Here is a 17,773-nt window from a genome sequence, read left to right as displayed (position 1 = left end):
TGGTGTGCTTGGAATAGACACACAACATGGCTGTTGTGATTCCTGACTTATGCGTGTCACAACGCTCTGGTATTTTGTGTTCACTTTAACCTAGATTGTAGTCATGCATTAGTTTAGTCATTTGCCTGAAGAAGAGATCAAATTGCAGATCTAAAAACGTAGTGTTACTGATTGTATTTTATCATTAAACGATGACAAATGTCTGGAAAAATTCAATTTTCTTCACATTACTTCTATTATCTAAAACAAACTTCAAGCAAAGAAAGTGAAGGACTCTGATTCAATTACAAATAAAATGTATACATTAAAAAATGAACTGTGGAATATATTTTACATTTTAGACACTGTTATCTACAACGTTTCTTTTTAAATATTTGGAGCATTTATCAACTTGAACATAAATATTTGTTGTGTTTAAAATACATGTTATCGTAGTCTGTTTTTATCATCAATTTAGTTACTTTAATAATAAATTTTTCACTTTTCACTCATAAAACTATTTTTAATTTGATATCCCATTAAATATGATTAAAAACATCTCAGTTTTATACAAATATTGAGAATAGTGTTGCATATTTATACTCTGGTTGTCATCTATTTACATTTTTTTAAGTTAAGGTAATTTTCAAATTTATATAGAAGTGTCTTTAATTTGTAGCTTTAACTACAATTAATTTGTAGCTCAAACTACAAGACAAGACTATGATGGGTAAATATTAAAATGTTTTATATCAGTCTTTTGCTCCAAAATATCAAATTTTTGAATTAGAATACCCAAAAAGTATGATATACCAATTTGAATATCTACCAAATTGTATGTTATCACGTAATCCCTTATATACCATTACATTTCTTTTTTTCTCCCATAATGTTGTAACATGTTTATATATTATTTATATAAATAAATGATTAATTTTATTGACCAGTATAAGCTACAAAGGTATATATTATGCTTGACAGGACGAGTAAGTTGAGAGCTGCTCTAGGTCATAACATGAGGATTTGCTGTATGCCAGAACTTTCCTTGTATTGATGAATATTCTTTTGAATACTATCATAGGAGACTACCAAACCTGTTCTGCGAGATGGCAGTGATGATGAGGCTGCCAATGCCTGCCAGACTCTCCTGTACTGTCTGGATGTGAGTCTGCGTCTGGCTTCCCCCATCATGCCGTTCATCAGCGAGCAGCTGTACAAACATCTCCCAGGGAATCATGGCAAGAGTGCCATGCTGTCTCAGTTCCCAGCTGCTGATGTACAGGTATACTCGTACATGTTATGGTTGGCTAATTACAGTTATTATCGCAGCTATATTATCTCCCAGGGAATCATGGCAAGAGTGCCATGCTGTCTCAGTTCCCAGCTGCTGATGTACAGGTATACTAGTACACGCTATGGTTGGCTAATTACAGTTATTATAGCAGCTATATTGTCCCCCAGGGAATCATGGCAAGAGTACCATGTTGGCTCAGTTTCCAGCTGTTGATGTTCAGGTATACCACTTGTAGACGCTACGGTTGGTATATTAATTCATTATTTAGATTTGTTGGGGAAATCACAGTTACTTTCTACTGTGATCCAAAATTGTGGTAACATAGAATTAAGAAATTCATCTCTGATGTTGATTTTACTATTTAATTTGATATTAACATTGAATTATCTTAAAATTTATTTCTTTGCAATATTGAAAATTAATTTTCTGAAATTTTGTACAGTCTAATATAATGATCCGAAATAATACTTCTTACTAAAACGTAGTTTATACACTCATAAACACATTGAAAGCCACTAAATAAACCCTTTCTTTGTAGGAATGGGCCAATATAAAAATATGTAATCCCCATTCTGATACCTAAATTGTACTATTGATTCTCAATTCAGAATTCAATGATTCCTGTATTATTTGTAACTAAGAATATAATACTCTAAATGGTTTTGTTTTGTTACCATGTTTTGCAATCCTGGTCAGTAGGAGCAGCCAGCCAACAATTTCAGACCTCCCCGGACACTGATAAGAGATTTTAAGATATAAACATAAATATATTCTTATAGAAAACATTTTAAAACAAATACCTCAAATTACAAGATAGACTTATTTGAAGATTTGGTAGATTCAAAATTCAGCTTCTACACATCACTGGTTGTGATATTGTGAAATTGTTAGTTTCGAAGCAGATTTGAAGTACCTCTGTTGATTTTATTCATTATTTTGTAATAAAATAACTTTAAAATATTGGTATTGGAATCAAATGAAAAGAGTGGCCATATCTAGAATCATCAACATCTTGATACCGCCGATAAGTATCGAAGTATCAAATATCGGAAATGACCAATCCGTACTATTTTGAATACATTACTTTCAAGTTTAATTATGCTACAGTCTAAAATTTGACAACAATATATTGTACATCAATAAAGTAAGTGTATAAGACCAGACTGGTAAGTGAACCCAATCAATATCACTACAAAAAAACCAAGGCACAGTTTTTAGTGTATTTTTTAACCTTGTGTTTTAGGGTTTCTGTGACCCTGAGGTAGGGGGTAGATCTCAATCCTTGGAACGTCATTTTATATTCTTGTAACAGTCTTCTTATCTTTTCATACTTTGCTCTTTATTTTTTGTGTGTGTCAGAAATACAGTCATGGGATAAGTTATTTCTTGTACATTTTTATGGATGGCAATGAGTAATTCTTGTTTATTCCCCTCTTCCGGAGAAATAAATGTAAATTTCCAATGTAAAAAACATTACCATTTTATAAAATTGTAAAAATACAAAAAATTTCTGTTGTATCGCTTTAGCCTTTTTTAAGTTTATTAATTGTTTTGATAACATTTTAGTTTTATTACCTTTTAGTGTTGAGTTTGAGAAATAAGTTTATTTATATTTATTAGATTCAGCCATTAGTTTGATTCTGTAGACATACTTATGAAAATCACACCATCAAAGTAAAATGTTATCTTCTATGTCTTTTCAGAAATGGCAAGACCCTGAGATAAACTCCACAGTACAGTCAGGGATAGAGATTCTCTCTGCCATCAGGACCCTCAAAGGTGTCCATGGCTTCTACAAGAAACATGTGCCAGGTAATGTATTACAAGGTGTTTTCAATATCAGTTCACAAGTTTAGTAACAATAGTCTTACAATAAACCTGTGTTGTCTGTATACAGTGGAAGTGGAGACGGCTAGAAAAGAGCCAGTGTTAGCTATGATGGGTGTGATAGAGCTGCTGGCCAACTGTACTGTACATGTCAGCGACAAAACTGGACTGGCAAGGAAGCAGACACTGACTGACACTGTGGGTGACCACTCACTGGTACACATCAGTTTGGAGGTAACAGCATTGTGGAATGTACAGTGTACAAGTTGCTAGTCAAATTTGTATTCCATTCAAATACATATGTAGTTTTTTATAAGTATCTCAGATATATACAATTTTAAAACCGTAATGATATAGTTCTTTTTGTGTTGTGTCTTTTTTTGGGATAGAGGAGAGAAGAGCGCCAGAGCAATTTCTTGCCCCGGAGGAAAAATAGCCTAGTTACGTTCTTGTGTACTAATGTCACGGACTGTATTGTCTGTGTTATCCTGTTGGTGTTAATGACATTTAGAATTAATTGGAAATAGCCAATGGTTGAGGTTTAAGCACACTTACTGATGAACAGATTATTGTGACCCATTTAAATAAAGATGTTGGAAACGGTGAGAAAAAATATGAGAGAAATGTTAATCAGCTACAAATTATGAGTCATGCAGAAGAAATATAAATATTTTGATAGTCTTAGTAATGTGTCGAACCTGAATCCCAAATCTCGAATCCACTGAATCCTAGAGGAAAGAATGGATTTGAGAATCAATTGGCCGGATTCAACAATCCAATTTGAAGAGGACCATTGTGTCATAAATTATCAGCTGATCTGCTGTATACAAATTACCGTACATTGTGTTTTAAAAACCTTAACTAGATACCTAATTGATTAATAACATGCTTTTGTAAATAATATTTTGCTCGCAGTTAGTTTTTTCTATAATTTGAATTTGTACAATGCTGCCAGTTGCTATACATATTTTCACGGACAACAGCTGTTCGGCAGTACAAAAATCACTGATTACTGCTAAAATTTGTTTTTGTTTATAATATAATTAACAAATCATCGTAGTTTCATAAAGAATAATTTGCTTGAAGTTTTGTGTTTATGTACATGAATCGGTGCGATTCCACTGATCATGACAGCAGCAGGTATTATATTAATACCATTTTATCAAGGAATGATTAAAAAACACTTTTTATATAAATAGTAAGTATATTTGTGTTTTAAATATAGTCACCACAAAATATATAAAAGATGAGGCATTTAATTTTGGGGTAAAACAAAAAGAATAAAAGGTTTAAAATAGGTTTTACATATTATGGTAAAATAAAAGAAAAACATAAGTACAGATTGTCCAAATCACAGTTTGCCAAAAATGTAAAATGTTTGCTTTTCATTATTCTGTTTTCTAACAATTAAAAAATTCACTTTTAGCTTATAGTTATAGTACAACATAAATATTACTACAAAAATAAGTTCAATTTTTTACAAATTCAAATTTATTTAATCATTAAGCACATTCAACAGGCAATATATCATGTCAAAGACATTAAAACAACTAACAAGATAAGCAGATTACAGTAAGTACAATAAATAATTAAATAAAAATTATGTACGTCACAATGGCCAATAGCTAAAACTTAATGCTACCAATGTTGCTATGATAAAATTCTTTTAAGTTATAGAAATGATTATTAGTCAACCACAAATAAAGTGCCTTTTTGATCCTATCATAGTCTACTTCATGAGCCTGTAGAGGCAATTTATTAAATAAAGTTATTCCAGTATGTTCAAAAGAGGGCAGGGTTGGCTAAGTCTACTATACTCTAGGTAGACTGAGTGAGAATTTCTAGTATTGTAACCTTTCAAAATTCAAAATTCTCCATCAGTCACCAAACAAGAAATAATACATTTAAACTTATTGAAAACAAAGTGAACCAAAATTATGACAAACAGGAATTATACAAACAATCTGGAGTATACAAAATTAACTGTAGTGACTGTGAAAGCTATTATATTGGGCAAACTGGAAGAAATTTTAATAAAAGGTTTAAAGAACACATACAAGCTTTAAAAACAAATAACATGTCTACAATAAAATCAAATTTTGCTGAACACTTATTGGAGACTGACCATAACTACACAAATATTGAAAAGTACATGGAAATTTTAGATATTGAAAGGAAAGGAGAGAAATTAAACACAAAAAAAGAATTACATATTTATCTAAATTATAATAAAGATCCTCATAACATTTTAAATAGTAATCTGAAAAATAAGACAAAAGAACACAAAAAAAGAATTACATATTTATCTAAATTATAATAAAGATCCTCATAACATTTTAAATAGTAATCTGAAAAATAAGACAAATCCAATTTTTGAAAAAATTAAAATATTAAATACAGATTACTAATAAGAAAATTACAACTGTGTCATTTAAATTTAACATATGTTTAAAAGGTCCACATGTGTATATCTAATTGTTTATTATTTATTTAGAGGTTAATGTACACTGATGATGGTTAAAAACCGAAACACGTGTATGTAATAAAAAGTTTTATTTTAAAGGGTTTTAGTTACTTTCATTACATTAATATATATAGCTAACCCTATAAGTGGAGTTAATAACTTAATATATATATATATATATATATATATATATATATATATATATATATATATATACATATATTGGTTTACAATAGTTAACCCTAGAACTGGCAATGGTGTCACTCTGTACTGGCGGCTCTATTTTAACAGCCTCGCAGACGTTTCTTATAATGTATCACATTTCATAACTGTTAGTCCAAATATAAACTATTATTATGTCAATGTATTCACAACTATATGGAGAGCATTATAATAATAATATCTTATTGTTTCCATGAAAACATATTTTTTGTTTTTTTTACTAAATGTAAGAAAATATTTTTTTGGACATTATTTTTGTAAATATTCTATTGTGTAACTGTTTAGCAATAAGCTTTACATCAAAACTGTAAATGTATAACTTATTCAAAATGTTGTCCTGATTCCAAAAATATATATTTATTGTAACTTTTACCTCAAAACGTATGTGTTACAGGGCTTTGTATGAAAAATCACGTGTATTTACTTATTTTCAAAAATGCGTAGATTTCTATATAAATATTATTTTTCATGGGTAAACATAATCTCATGACTGAAATTTTACTTATATAAGTATGACAGATAAAACAAAAATAAAATAAAATAATAAATTTTAATCTTACCTTATTTACATAATATGTACAATATATACAAAGTTTCATTTTTCACTTAGCGTCACTAGATTTATCGGTCTCTAAAGTTTTCACCCATACTAAAACTAAAGAACTAAAAACCTAACCTAAGAAAGCTAAAAAAACAATAATAACAACACTAAAACACTATAAAATACAATTTCCAAAAATACTATTGGATTCGTAACCTGAAACACAAAACCCGGCAATTGTTTACAGTTTCACAACAATGTGGTTGACCCATACTACGTTCATGTCAGCTGTCCATAGAGAACGATGTTTTACGGCAGGGGTGCCCAACCTTTTTTACCCAAGGGCCACATTGTAAAGCCTTTATGGCCAGGCGGGCCAACATCCCAGGGGATTTGGAACTCCAAACAAAACGTATTGCCCGGGGTTTGTTCCAGAAATCTTGTGCAAAATATGAGTTTTAAGGTTATTTGGCCCTTGTTTCCTGATTATTGTAATTTCTTATTATTTATTAGGTGTTAGGTAAAGGTTTATAATATATTATGTTTTTAGGTTCTTTTAGTAGAAATAAATATAAACCCAGACTTTTGGATGCTCTAATTCTGAGGGAACAATAAAAAAGTCACCAATAAATTGAATACATTGATTTTAATTAATCCTACTAGGATACTAGGACATACAAATTACGTGGCGAGTGGTGACCTTGAGTTAGGTAGGGTTACGTCGCCGCACCGCGCGCTGTGCCGTGCATTACGCGCGCTCTATTCGCCAGCCGGCAGCCACCACCGTAGTCAGTGAAATCTGTCTGCAACTACTTTACTTCTTTCAACACTCATACTCCACCAAATGAATACGGCTCGTTCTACGTGAAATCGGCTGGACAGCTTGGTTCTCAAAATTTGTATTTATTTAATATTTCAAATGCTTGTAAACAAATTTGGTTGTTTTGGTAACTAGGCGGGCCATATAAAACCAACTCGCGGGCCGGATACGGCCCACGGGCCGTAGGTTGGGCAGCCCTGTTTTACGGTAAACAAAGAAGACAATAACCGAAGTAAGAACAGTAAATCGGTACTATAGTTAATGCTGTTCCAGAATATATCAAATAAAAATAATTTATATGACCTTAATTGCCTAAAATTTCAATAACTTTACATGTCTACTTTGGCGACGAATATTCGTCGTTGCCAAATCGGACGGGCCTTTGGCGACGAAAATTCGTTTCATACCAGCTCGAGGGTTAAGATTCTTAATTTTCTAAACAAAGCCTTACAATGGTCATTTAAAGCTGAGAATGATAAGATTCTAATAACTTTTTTTGCAGTAACAAAACTATTCCCTGAGCATTGGCCCAAAAGAGTAGTCCATAAGACAAGTTACTATGGAAAAAAGCATAGTACACATTTTTTTAAGTACTTGGCAGGGACACAATATCTCAAATGTCTAATTTTTTTTAACTAAATGGAGAGGCCGATCCCCTTTTAAGCCTTATTCTGTCCGTCCTCGTGGGCCACTGGCTTGTGCGAGGATCTTATCAAACAGAATAAGGGGGAGAGTCGATATAGCACGAGGTTGATGGTACTAATAAAAAGTGCAACTGTTACAGACAGGATTTGATCCTGCGATATCTCTAACTCACACCCAAAGTCCAACGACTTAGACCGCTCAGCCATTGGTACTCCCAAATTAACCCTTTCACTGCCAACGTCCTGTTTTACGGACGTTGTAAAATTATACCTAAACTGCTAATGACCATAAAACTGGACGTCGGTTATCTACGCCTAAACTGCCAGCATCCGTTTTTCCGGACGTTCGTAAAATAATTAATTAAAAATATAAAAGTTCACGTGATTGTTTTTTACTTGTGTTTACTGTGTTCAGAATGAAGCACAGAATATGTACAACATGTTGTAAAGTAATATTCTATGAACAGATGATTTACGTCAGCTGGTGTAGTTGGCATTTGTGCCGCTAGTAGCACTGAGTCCAAACCGCATGGTCACCAAGCAAGCTTTGGTTATCGTGTTTGTTTACATTCGAATCACAGGAAATAATGTGGTTTATTTGTTGTTTACGAGTGTATGTGATAATATATTGAATATTAAGAGGTCTCGATCTCCCGTGAGTGAGGGAACTATCAGAAATATTATTGAAGAAAACGATTTGAGTGACAGTTTTGTCAGTGAAATTTTCAACCTCGGCCATTCTTCAGACAGCAGTTCTGATGTTGATGATACGGATGTAGACCCTGATTTCGATCCCAATGAAGCTGGAACATCGTCAGGTAATTGTGGACTAGGGCTAACCCATCATTTCAATTGGTATATTTCTGATTCCGATTCTGATGGCAGTGACAATGACGTCCCAATTAGAAGTAGGCAACGTATGCAATCTAGGCCTAAGCCACCCGCTCATCCTATTGGCCTAAATGAGTCAGAAATGCCCCCTAATGAAGAAGTAAGCACTTCTAGTGAATCAGAGAATGAAATGGAATGAATTGAGGTTACGGAAGCTAATGATCATTTGCATAGGCCAGACCAAATGTTTAGTTTTCATGAACTTCCTGGCCCAAAACATTGCCCTGAAAAAGACACCCCCATGCTCTTATTTCAAACTGTTTTTCACGGCTTCTCTAATTGACATAATAGTTCAGTACACTAATAAGTATGCCAAAGAATTTATTGAAGCTAACCGTGACAAGCTAAAAAGGCACAGTCTGGAGATCAGTCACTCCGTCAGAAATATATGCATTTATTATCGTTTTGATAAGTATGGGAATTAAAAACATGCCTAGTATTGAGTTCTATTGGTGGTCCTCTCAGAGTCAAATAATTCCCTGGTTCTCCCATATGTTCACCAGAAACTGCTTTCAGGCAATTTTGCAATTTTTTCACCTTGTTGACACAAGAAACCTGCCAAAACCAAAGAAAACGGATGTGATCCCTGTACTAGGTTCAAACCTTTAGTCAATCACATGAATAATGTTTCAAAACTTCACTTCACACCTAGTCAAAACATATCAGTGGATGAGAGTATGATTGCTACAAAATCCCATTCACAACTTTTACGATACATGCCCAAGAAACACCATCACTGGGGTGTGCAGTTGTGGATGCTGTGCGAAGCAGCATCACACTACTGTTTTACATTATTTGTTTACCAGAGAGCTGAAGGTGAATACAAGAGTTTGATAAGCAGGAAAGATTTGGGGTTTTCAGTTGTAGACACTCTCACGAAAGAAACTATGTACATGAGGAGAAATCCTCTGATTCTACTGGGTTACCGTCAAAAAAGAGCCAAAAAAAGCAGGTTTTACTAATATCAACCAGTGGCAAAGCTGAGTCCGTAACAACATCCAAGAGAAGAGGTAACAAAGTACATATTTCTACAAATCCTTCCATTATAAGAGCATATAACTCATATATGGGAGGAGTTGATGGTGCAGACCAGATGCTGAACCAGTACCAGGATGACCGAAAAAATATAAATTTGCCAACGTGGATTCTTTTGTAAATATGACAAGAATAATTGTAAATAGCCTATGAATATATTCTATGAACTCTTTTTAAGTTTAAAATAATAATAAAACAGTTTAGAATAGTTGAATAAGACAATAACTTGGTGAAGCAGTTGTTACAGTGTAGTTTTTCAGATTGGCTGTAAATATTGTGAGTTTGTAATAAGTCATAAAAACATTCATAAAACCAATACTTTCAAAGATATTTACATAATTTCTTTTTTAATTTGCTTACAATAGTATTGTATTTCAAAATAAAACACTTTAATTTATATTGAGTGAAGTTTATAATTTTGAATTTCAAGTCAAAGTAAAAAAAAACATTTTTATATAAAAGGTAAGTACATATTTTGTTTCAAAAATGTTATAAGTTCCTGAATTGTACATTTTGGTATTATATTAAATACTACATTTCTTAAGAGAAAAAACAAAAAAAGAAATTTTAGCTTTCTATGACTATAAATAGCAAAGTTATGAATTTTTATGCATTTTATACATTGCAAAAAGTCCAAAATTGGCGTGGCAGTTTGGGTACATGCCCATGATAAACAGCCTGGCAGGTTAGGCGCATGTAGTAACAAAATTGTCAGGCAGTAAAAGGGTTAAATATACAGTACGAGCTAACTTATTACAAAGGTTGTCAATATGGGGTAACCACGTTAACTTACTATCCAATGTGATACCTAAAAGTTTGACGTTGTCTACAGAATAATCCATATCTGTTTTGAGAGTAAAGCTGATAATTTGAATCTTGTCTGTATTGAGTAAAAACTTATTAATATTATACCAACTAGTTGATTTGTCAAGAACATTACTCATGAACTAAGGACATTCGTCAAATTAACTAAGGAACTGTCAGTTGAATAAAAAGACACATCATCAGCAAACGTAATAAAGTTAAAAGCCACTTAAATCATTGATTATGACAAGAAACAGAAATGGACCAAGGACCGATCCCTGTGGAACACCATAAACCACTTCAGTGTCACTTGAGAAAACCCCATTAACAGAAACCCTCTGACTTCTGTTACTTAAAAAGGACCCAATTAAATTAATTTTGCTGGCAATTATCTCATAAAGGATGATAATTATTTAGTTTCACAGTGCTAGCATTATTATTCAATGTATCAATATTTAAGCCTCCACAAAGCAAAACTTTAAAGGAGCACTTACTTAAAAACAATAAGAGAGTCTCCAAGCTGCCAAAAAATACTTTTAGGTCTCCATCAGGAGTTCTGTACAGTGACACTATTACGATCTTTACCATTCGTATTCTTGAATATCACTAAAATGATCGTGAAAGTTACAATCCATTGTCATAAACTGTAATAGCTCGATTGTAAAAGTTACATTTCATTGTTATAACAAACTGTAATAGTTCGCCAAAAACACATTCATAACTCCACCAAAATATACTGCTTGTAATTCTTGTACATAAGAAACAACAACATCTGATTGGTAGAATAAAAACAGCCATTTGAACCAGTTAATTTGTTGTAGTGTGTGCAGGTGGTGTAGAACGCAAGAATGTAAGATATAGTTCAGAGAATAAAAAATTACTAAATATATAGCGGAAGATGAAAGTATTATCAATTTTCTGAATGGAAAGTCCATTTATTTTGGTACTAATCGAAAAAGGACATTTCATAACATAACATACTGAGATTTCATTTGTCTGGATGCAATATTATATTCGTAGTTAATAAAATAAAACAAAGAAATGTTTTTTCACATTAAAATTGTATCGCTTTGCATAATTCATAGGGAAAGTTTCTTCCACATATTTACAAAACTATTTATATCTCTATATTTTATATGAAATTGGGAAAGTTTTGTACATTTTGGATATTCTTCAAAACATTTATGAACTGAGCTAACTAGAAAGATGAATCTATATATAGTAATTTTTGTCTAATAATTAATTGTAGCAAATCTTATACATGTGGTGATTAATAAAAAGCTTGCAAAGTGCTGAAAATGAGGTGACCATTTTGAAAATGTAACTTTGTATAGATCTAGGGTTTAAAAACATATTCAGAAATGTTGTATTGCACGGCAATCTTTATCAATCAGTACAGAGCATGCTAATAATCAGTCTACTTTGTGTTGCAGTCATTTTGGGAAGCGAGGTTGCCAGTTCACTTCTGCAAACACTATTATCATTGAATAACTGTTGATACTATGATTGAGTTATATAAGATGTCTATACATCACAATGAACAGAATATGTTATAATCAAGAGAGGGTTAACCAGACCAGTCAACCAAGCCACCTTTCCTACCCATGCCTGTATCTCTACATTTGCTTTTAGTGACAGGTGCCACTCCTAAGATTCCTTTAAATTGTAATTTTACAAAAATGCCTTTTTAGTATCTATCCGTATTCATGTTCCATGTGTTTTTATTCTAGGATATAAGCCAAGAGCAGTATGACGAATATATAGGAACGCTGACAAAGAAAGAGACAAAGATTAAAAAAACCCTTGATAAGATGATTGAAAGAACAACAAAGAAAGGGTATGAGAGGAAAGTGGATAAGGAAACTCAGCTCAGGCATTCTGAAATGGTAAGCTACAATTTTTGGGATGATATGTACTAATTTAGTTTATTATTATTATAAAAATTGCATCAGATAATGACATTTTTGTGAAATGAAAATTAAACAGCGCATGTACTTTTAAAGATCAATGGAAACTAGTTTAAGGTTATAGATGTATTATGATCATTTTATAATACAACCAATAACACAGTAGTAAATATATAATGGGCTTCCATTGATAAATTTTACATACTTTAATAAGGTATAATATATGAGATGTGTCCAAAAAGTATCCAACCTTGACGTTCGGCATGAACTGATGTTACTCGGCGGCAACAGCAATCTGGTCCCCTTCAAAGTACTTCCCTCCACAAGCCACTACCTTATTCCAACGCTCCTCCCACTTCCGGAAACACTCCTTATAAATTCATTTTGCGGAATGGCCAACAGGTACTTCCTTCATCGCATTTTGTTTTATTTGTTCAACATCGTCAAATCTTTTTCCTTTCAAAGGAACTTTTAATTTCGGAAATAGCCAGAAGTCACAAAGAGCTATGTCAGGACTGTAGGGAGACTGTCGTAGTTGATTAATGTTGTGTTTGACCAAAAAACGCTGAATAAGATTTGATGAATGAGCACACGGCCCGTTGTCGTGGTGCAGGATCCAGTCACAGCTTGTCCACAGTTCAGGTCGTTTCCTTCGCACTGCATCTCGTAGCCGCCTTAGGATCTCAAGATAATACTCATTATTCACTGTCTGGCCTTTTCGAGTATATTCGTGATGAACAACGCCGTCCTGGTAAAAAAAAACTGTCAGCATTGTCTTGACATTGCTTTGACTTTGTCTTGCTGTTTTCGGCCGTTGCTCTTCGTGAGTTTTCCAGTGTGAAGATTGAGCCTTTGTTTCAGGGTCGTAGCCATAAACCCATGACTCATCACCAGTAATAACTTTTTTAAATAGCCCTGGGTCACTTTTTATCAAATCCAGATTGTCCTGTGCGATTTCAAGTCGACAGTTCTTTTGATCTTCTGTCAGCAGCCGAGGAACAAATTTTGCCGAAACACGGTTCATTTTTAAATCTTTGTGTAAAATGTTACAAACTGACGATTTTGGTATTCCTAAATCTTCTTCCAGCTCTTGGACAGTCAATCGACGGTTTTCATTAATTGCTGCACGAACACGTTCAACATTTTCAGCGTTTCTGGCCGTTGAAGGCCTGCCAGATCGGTCATCACTCTCCACTGATATGTGGCCATTTTTAAACCGCCTATACCACCCTTTTATTTGTGTATCGCCCATAGACACGTCACGATAAACTTTCCATATCATAGTAATCGTCTCTGATGCTGAATGGCCAAGTTTTTGGCTAAATTTAATGCAAATGCGCCGCTCAACATGTTCAGTCATATTGAAATGCGACGCACACACATGGCAGTACTGTACGGAACAGAGCGCTGTGACTCACTGAGTGACCGGATCGTATCAATGCCTAATATGGGAAGGAGTAGGCTCACCCCTCCCGTCTAATAACCGGTTCGAGTCGGTCGCCTACTGGTCGGCGGTCGGATACTTATTGGACAGACTTCGTATTACTTATGAGATGGATTTAACATAAGGAGGATACAAAGACACGTCAACTTAAAAATTAGTGATAAAGTACTTTAGTAAAGTGATCTTTTCACATGTCTAGTAAGTTTTGTTTAGAGAGATTTTTTTAATACTTTATTGTGTAAAATGCAAAAACTTAAATCTTGAAATGGAATTTAGATCTGATTAAATTTACTTAGTTTTTTGTGAACTCTGTATAGATTTTGAGATGTTATTTCGCTTAATGATATGATTGAGAATATCATTAATATGCAAGTTTTTGTGTTGTTTTGTAACCATTTACGTAGAAGAGTAGACTTATGAAAGTTTGATGAATACGCATTACTGTGAGAAAACTGTATTGCTGTGTAGAAAGAAAATGAGTCATAAATCCTTTATCTGTGGTGCTTTAATTTATTGTTTTCATTTATGTTTTAGATAAGACAGCTTGAAGAAGAGCTAAGAGTTCTTCGCTCTTACATGGATGACAACAGGCGGCGATCTTCAGGATAGTGTGCAGATGTATAGATTGTAAAAATATTTAGCACTTTTGTACAGAATAAATTGAACCTTCTAATCAACTGCACTCTACAATATAAAATAACCCTCAATATCCTGTTTTCTTCTTTTACATGTTTGCATGGATTATACTCATTTAAAAAAGATCAAAGGGTAGCTTAATTTAATTAATTCAAACAAAATAAGTGGTAAAATAATTATAGTATTTTAAGTACAACTCTATAGCATGAATAACAAGTAGAAACCTTTGCTGGTTGTTACTATATGGTTGTACCATAGTTGTCTATTTGGAATTGGACTAATATCTTTGATCATTTTATGTGAGAAATGATGTATGTATATATATATATATATATATGATAATTTTACCCTTTGCGATCAGGAGGCCCCAAATGTGGCCTAAACTTATTCCTCGCTTAGCGTGAATTTTATCTCAGGTGGTTGTCCACTTAGCTTGTCAGGGCCACTTATAGTGGCCAGCTGTGTTCTGAGTCATCATGCAGCGCTTGCATTTCACTTTTACTTGAAATTACATGGCAGTATTTGACCTGCTTTTTAAATTACTGAAATCTCAATTAGGTCTCTAGTATTCTGCCCCATAAGAATAAAAACCCTAACTCCAAGAAACAAAACTGTTCAGGAAATGAGGATTACTAATTTTTTTACCTGCATTAACATTTTAGCACTTTTAAAAAAGGTTTATGCTAAAATGTTATTGATAGACCTACAAAATATTTATGTTGATGTGAAATTTCATTGATTAATTTTTTTTAATAGAAAAAGTGGGAGTTTAGGGCATTTTATGTCACAGTTTGTTTGGCCTGAAGCGCACCGTTGAAAAGCCCTAAACTCCTTCTATGGGAGTTAGGGCTTTTCATCGTCAAAATGGACTTGTTTAGTTGCTACACCTAATTGGCATAATCATATATTTTTAAATGTTCCTTAGTGTTTTAAAACTGCAGTTCAGTTTAAGAAAACAAAACCAACATGTAATGTTATTTTATTAGATTTTACTCAAATAAAAACAATTGAACAAGTACACACAAAATATTTATCAAGTAAAAGTTTATTTTTAAATTTAAAAGCTTGTAAAAAACAATATATTCCTTTAATCAAGGATCAATTTTAATTTGTAAGCTTATTACTAGAAATAAGAAAACCTATCTCGTTATATTTGTTGACATTGATAAATTTAAAAACAGTAAAGTTAACAAGTACATACAAATATTTCAACAATTTACAAACTTGTAAAAATAAGTTACTTAAAATGAGAAAAAGTGTTAAATTGTAGGCTGCCTACTACTAGAAAAAACTAAATATACATAGTTGTGTTTTAGACATGACTTAAATAAAAAGAATTAGAAGTAATCTATGCACAAACAAAGTTTGTTCTGGCACAAAGTCATTAGAATAGTTTAACTTGTAGACCTATTACACAGTTAAGAGATGCTGGTGATAAATAAGTCCCCACTTACCTTAACTTTAAACAGTAATAATAATAAGATTAACTGAAAAACAAAAACACTTCTGTCATTTATATAATTGATTCACTATCTACTTTAACTTTTGGAAATTAGTTTTTACTCATCACAGTCAATCAAGTCTCGTTCTCCTGACTCTGGAAGACTTGTCCAAAACCCCGACGGTTGGATGGCATAAGGGGACACAGTTTTTCAATAATGTTTTTCTTTTTAGGTTTTATTGAAAACCCCGAACTTTATTTATTTTTTCTGGCATAGGAAACTTCTTGATATACTTGGATTGAATAAAGTTCAACTCTTTTGATGGAAAATTCTTCATATTTCGTAGAGTACAAAAGCGTAGTTTTTACCTCTGTCAGCAGATACTTTCACAACATCTTTGAAATATGGTACATTTTCTCGACACTTAAGCTTTTGTTTAGAAGAACAGTCTTTTCATTCATACAAGTCACTTTCACCAAGTTCTTTGATGTCTACCTTTCCTAAATTAGCTTTTTCAAACACATTTAACAAAGTCCTGGAAATCATAGACCTTTCCACTGTGTTTCATGTTCCATTTTTGCAAATCAACAATTACAACTTAAAAAATAAATTACCTGAAGTGCAGTACAAAAAAAATCAGGATATATCTGACACAATATAATTTAAAAACACTGTAACCGAATAACTAATTATAACCAAAACACACGTTCATGACACATTAACTTGATAGGTTTGTTGAGTTACTAAGTGAGAACAGCTGCAACAACAAAAACTCTAGCCTAGTCATGCTGTTATGTTTGATGAAAGAAGGCCCTAATTCCAGGAAATCTCCTACTTAGTCTTATGAGAGAAGGCCCCAAGTTCCTTGATGCTCTTGGGTGGACTATTGAACCATAAGTCTAAAGGCCCCTAATTGCAACTGCCTATGCACTTAGGGTGTGTTTTAAACATTTAATTGTTACATAGGGCCATCCTATGTCAAAAACCACGACATTTCGGAGTTAGGGCCAATATAAATTGTAGTAATAGTAACCATGGAGTTGAATTTAGGGCCTTTTTATGTCATAAAAAGACGTATTTTATCCCAGTAAATCGAAAACAAACAAAAAAAGCCAATTTAAAAAATTTTGGAGTTAGGGCCTTTTAACTTATGGGGGCAGTATTAACATAATATTATCTCGTTTCCATACTATAGTTTCGTCTCCACCAAATGCACTAATATTTTAATAAGTAGATAGGATATACATAGGCTACAGTGACTGACAATCGGATTCAAAATAATTCTGAATGAATAATATATATGGTATGTGCTGCAAACAGAGAAATATTAATTTAGTTCTTTATTTGGCCGAGAGGTTGCAGCACTTTCCAGCCACAACTGGATAAGGATTGAATTTAATATTAATAACTGGGCAATATAGTGGGCCTGGTGAGCTGAGGTACAAGACTTGGTCATAAATCAACGACCTGAAGCAGAGAATATCCCATAGCCACTGTTGGGACCAGGCGGTATGAGAGCACAATCATATGAATTTGATCGTAAAGAGTTAAAAAAAATTTGCAATGTTATAATAATTTTGAAAAATAATGGTAGCTGATGAACAGCCAAATTTTTTATTGCATAGAATTTTTGTTTTTATACGAGTAAAGGATTTAATTTTTAAATATATTGATGAAAAAAAGAACAGTTGTATAAAAAACATAATATGGAATCTACCAGAAAAAGTTATTTGCTATGAAAAAATGCTAAATATTATTTAAATCACTACTATTTTATGCTTACAGTAAGTAATAATATTGTTTATTGTGGAAAGACAATATAA

The 17,773-nt window shown here is 32.8% G+C and overlaps 1 protein-coding gene across 1 annotated transcript in view; it reads left to right on the top strand.

The window, feature by feature from the left end:
- The window catches only part of LOC124361429 (valine--tRNA ligase-like), a 48,195-nt gene extending 33,646 nt beyond the window's left edge, over nucleotides 1-14,549 (top strand). The window contains exons 14-18 of the mRNA XM_046815481.1: nucleotides 1,061-1,261; nucleotides 2,977-3,085; nucleotides 3,171-3,334; nucleotides 12,252-12,407; nucleotides 14,407-14,549. Coding sequence (XP_046671437.1) covers nucleotides 1,061-1,261; nucleotides 2,977-3,085; nucleotides 3,171-3,334; nucleotides 12,252-12,407; nucleotides 14,407-14,481 — 705 coding nt within the window. The 3' untranslated portion in view covers nucleotides 14,482-14,549. The remainder of the gene's footprint in view (nucleotides 1-1,060; nucleotides 1,262-2,976; nucleotides 3,086-3,170; nucleotides 3,335-12,251; nucleotides 12,408-14,406) is intronic.
- The last annotated feature ends 3,224 nt before the right edge of the window (nucleotides 14,550-17,773 follow it).

This window comes from Homalodisca vitripennis, chromosome 1 (assembly GCF_021130785.1).
Source record: "Homalodisca vitripennis isolate AUS2020 chromosome 1, UT_GWSS_2.1, whole genome shotgun sequence".
Taxonomy (NCBI): Eukaryota; Metazoa; Arthropoda; class Insecta; order Hemiptera; family Cicadellidae; genus Homalodisca; species Homalodisca vitripennis.
Note: the sequence above shows the minus strand (reverse complement) of the source record. Positions and strands in the feature narration are given on the sequence as shown.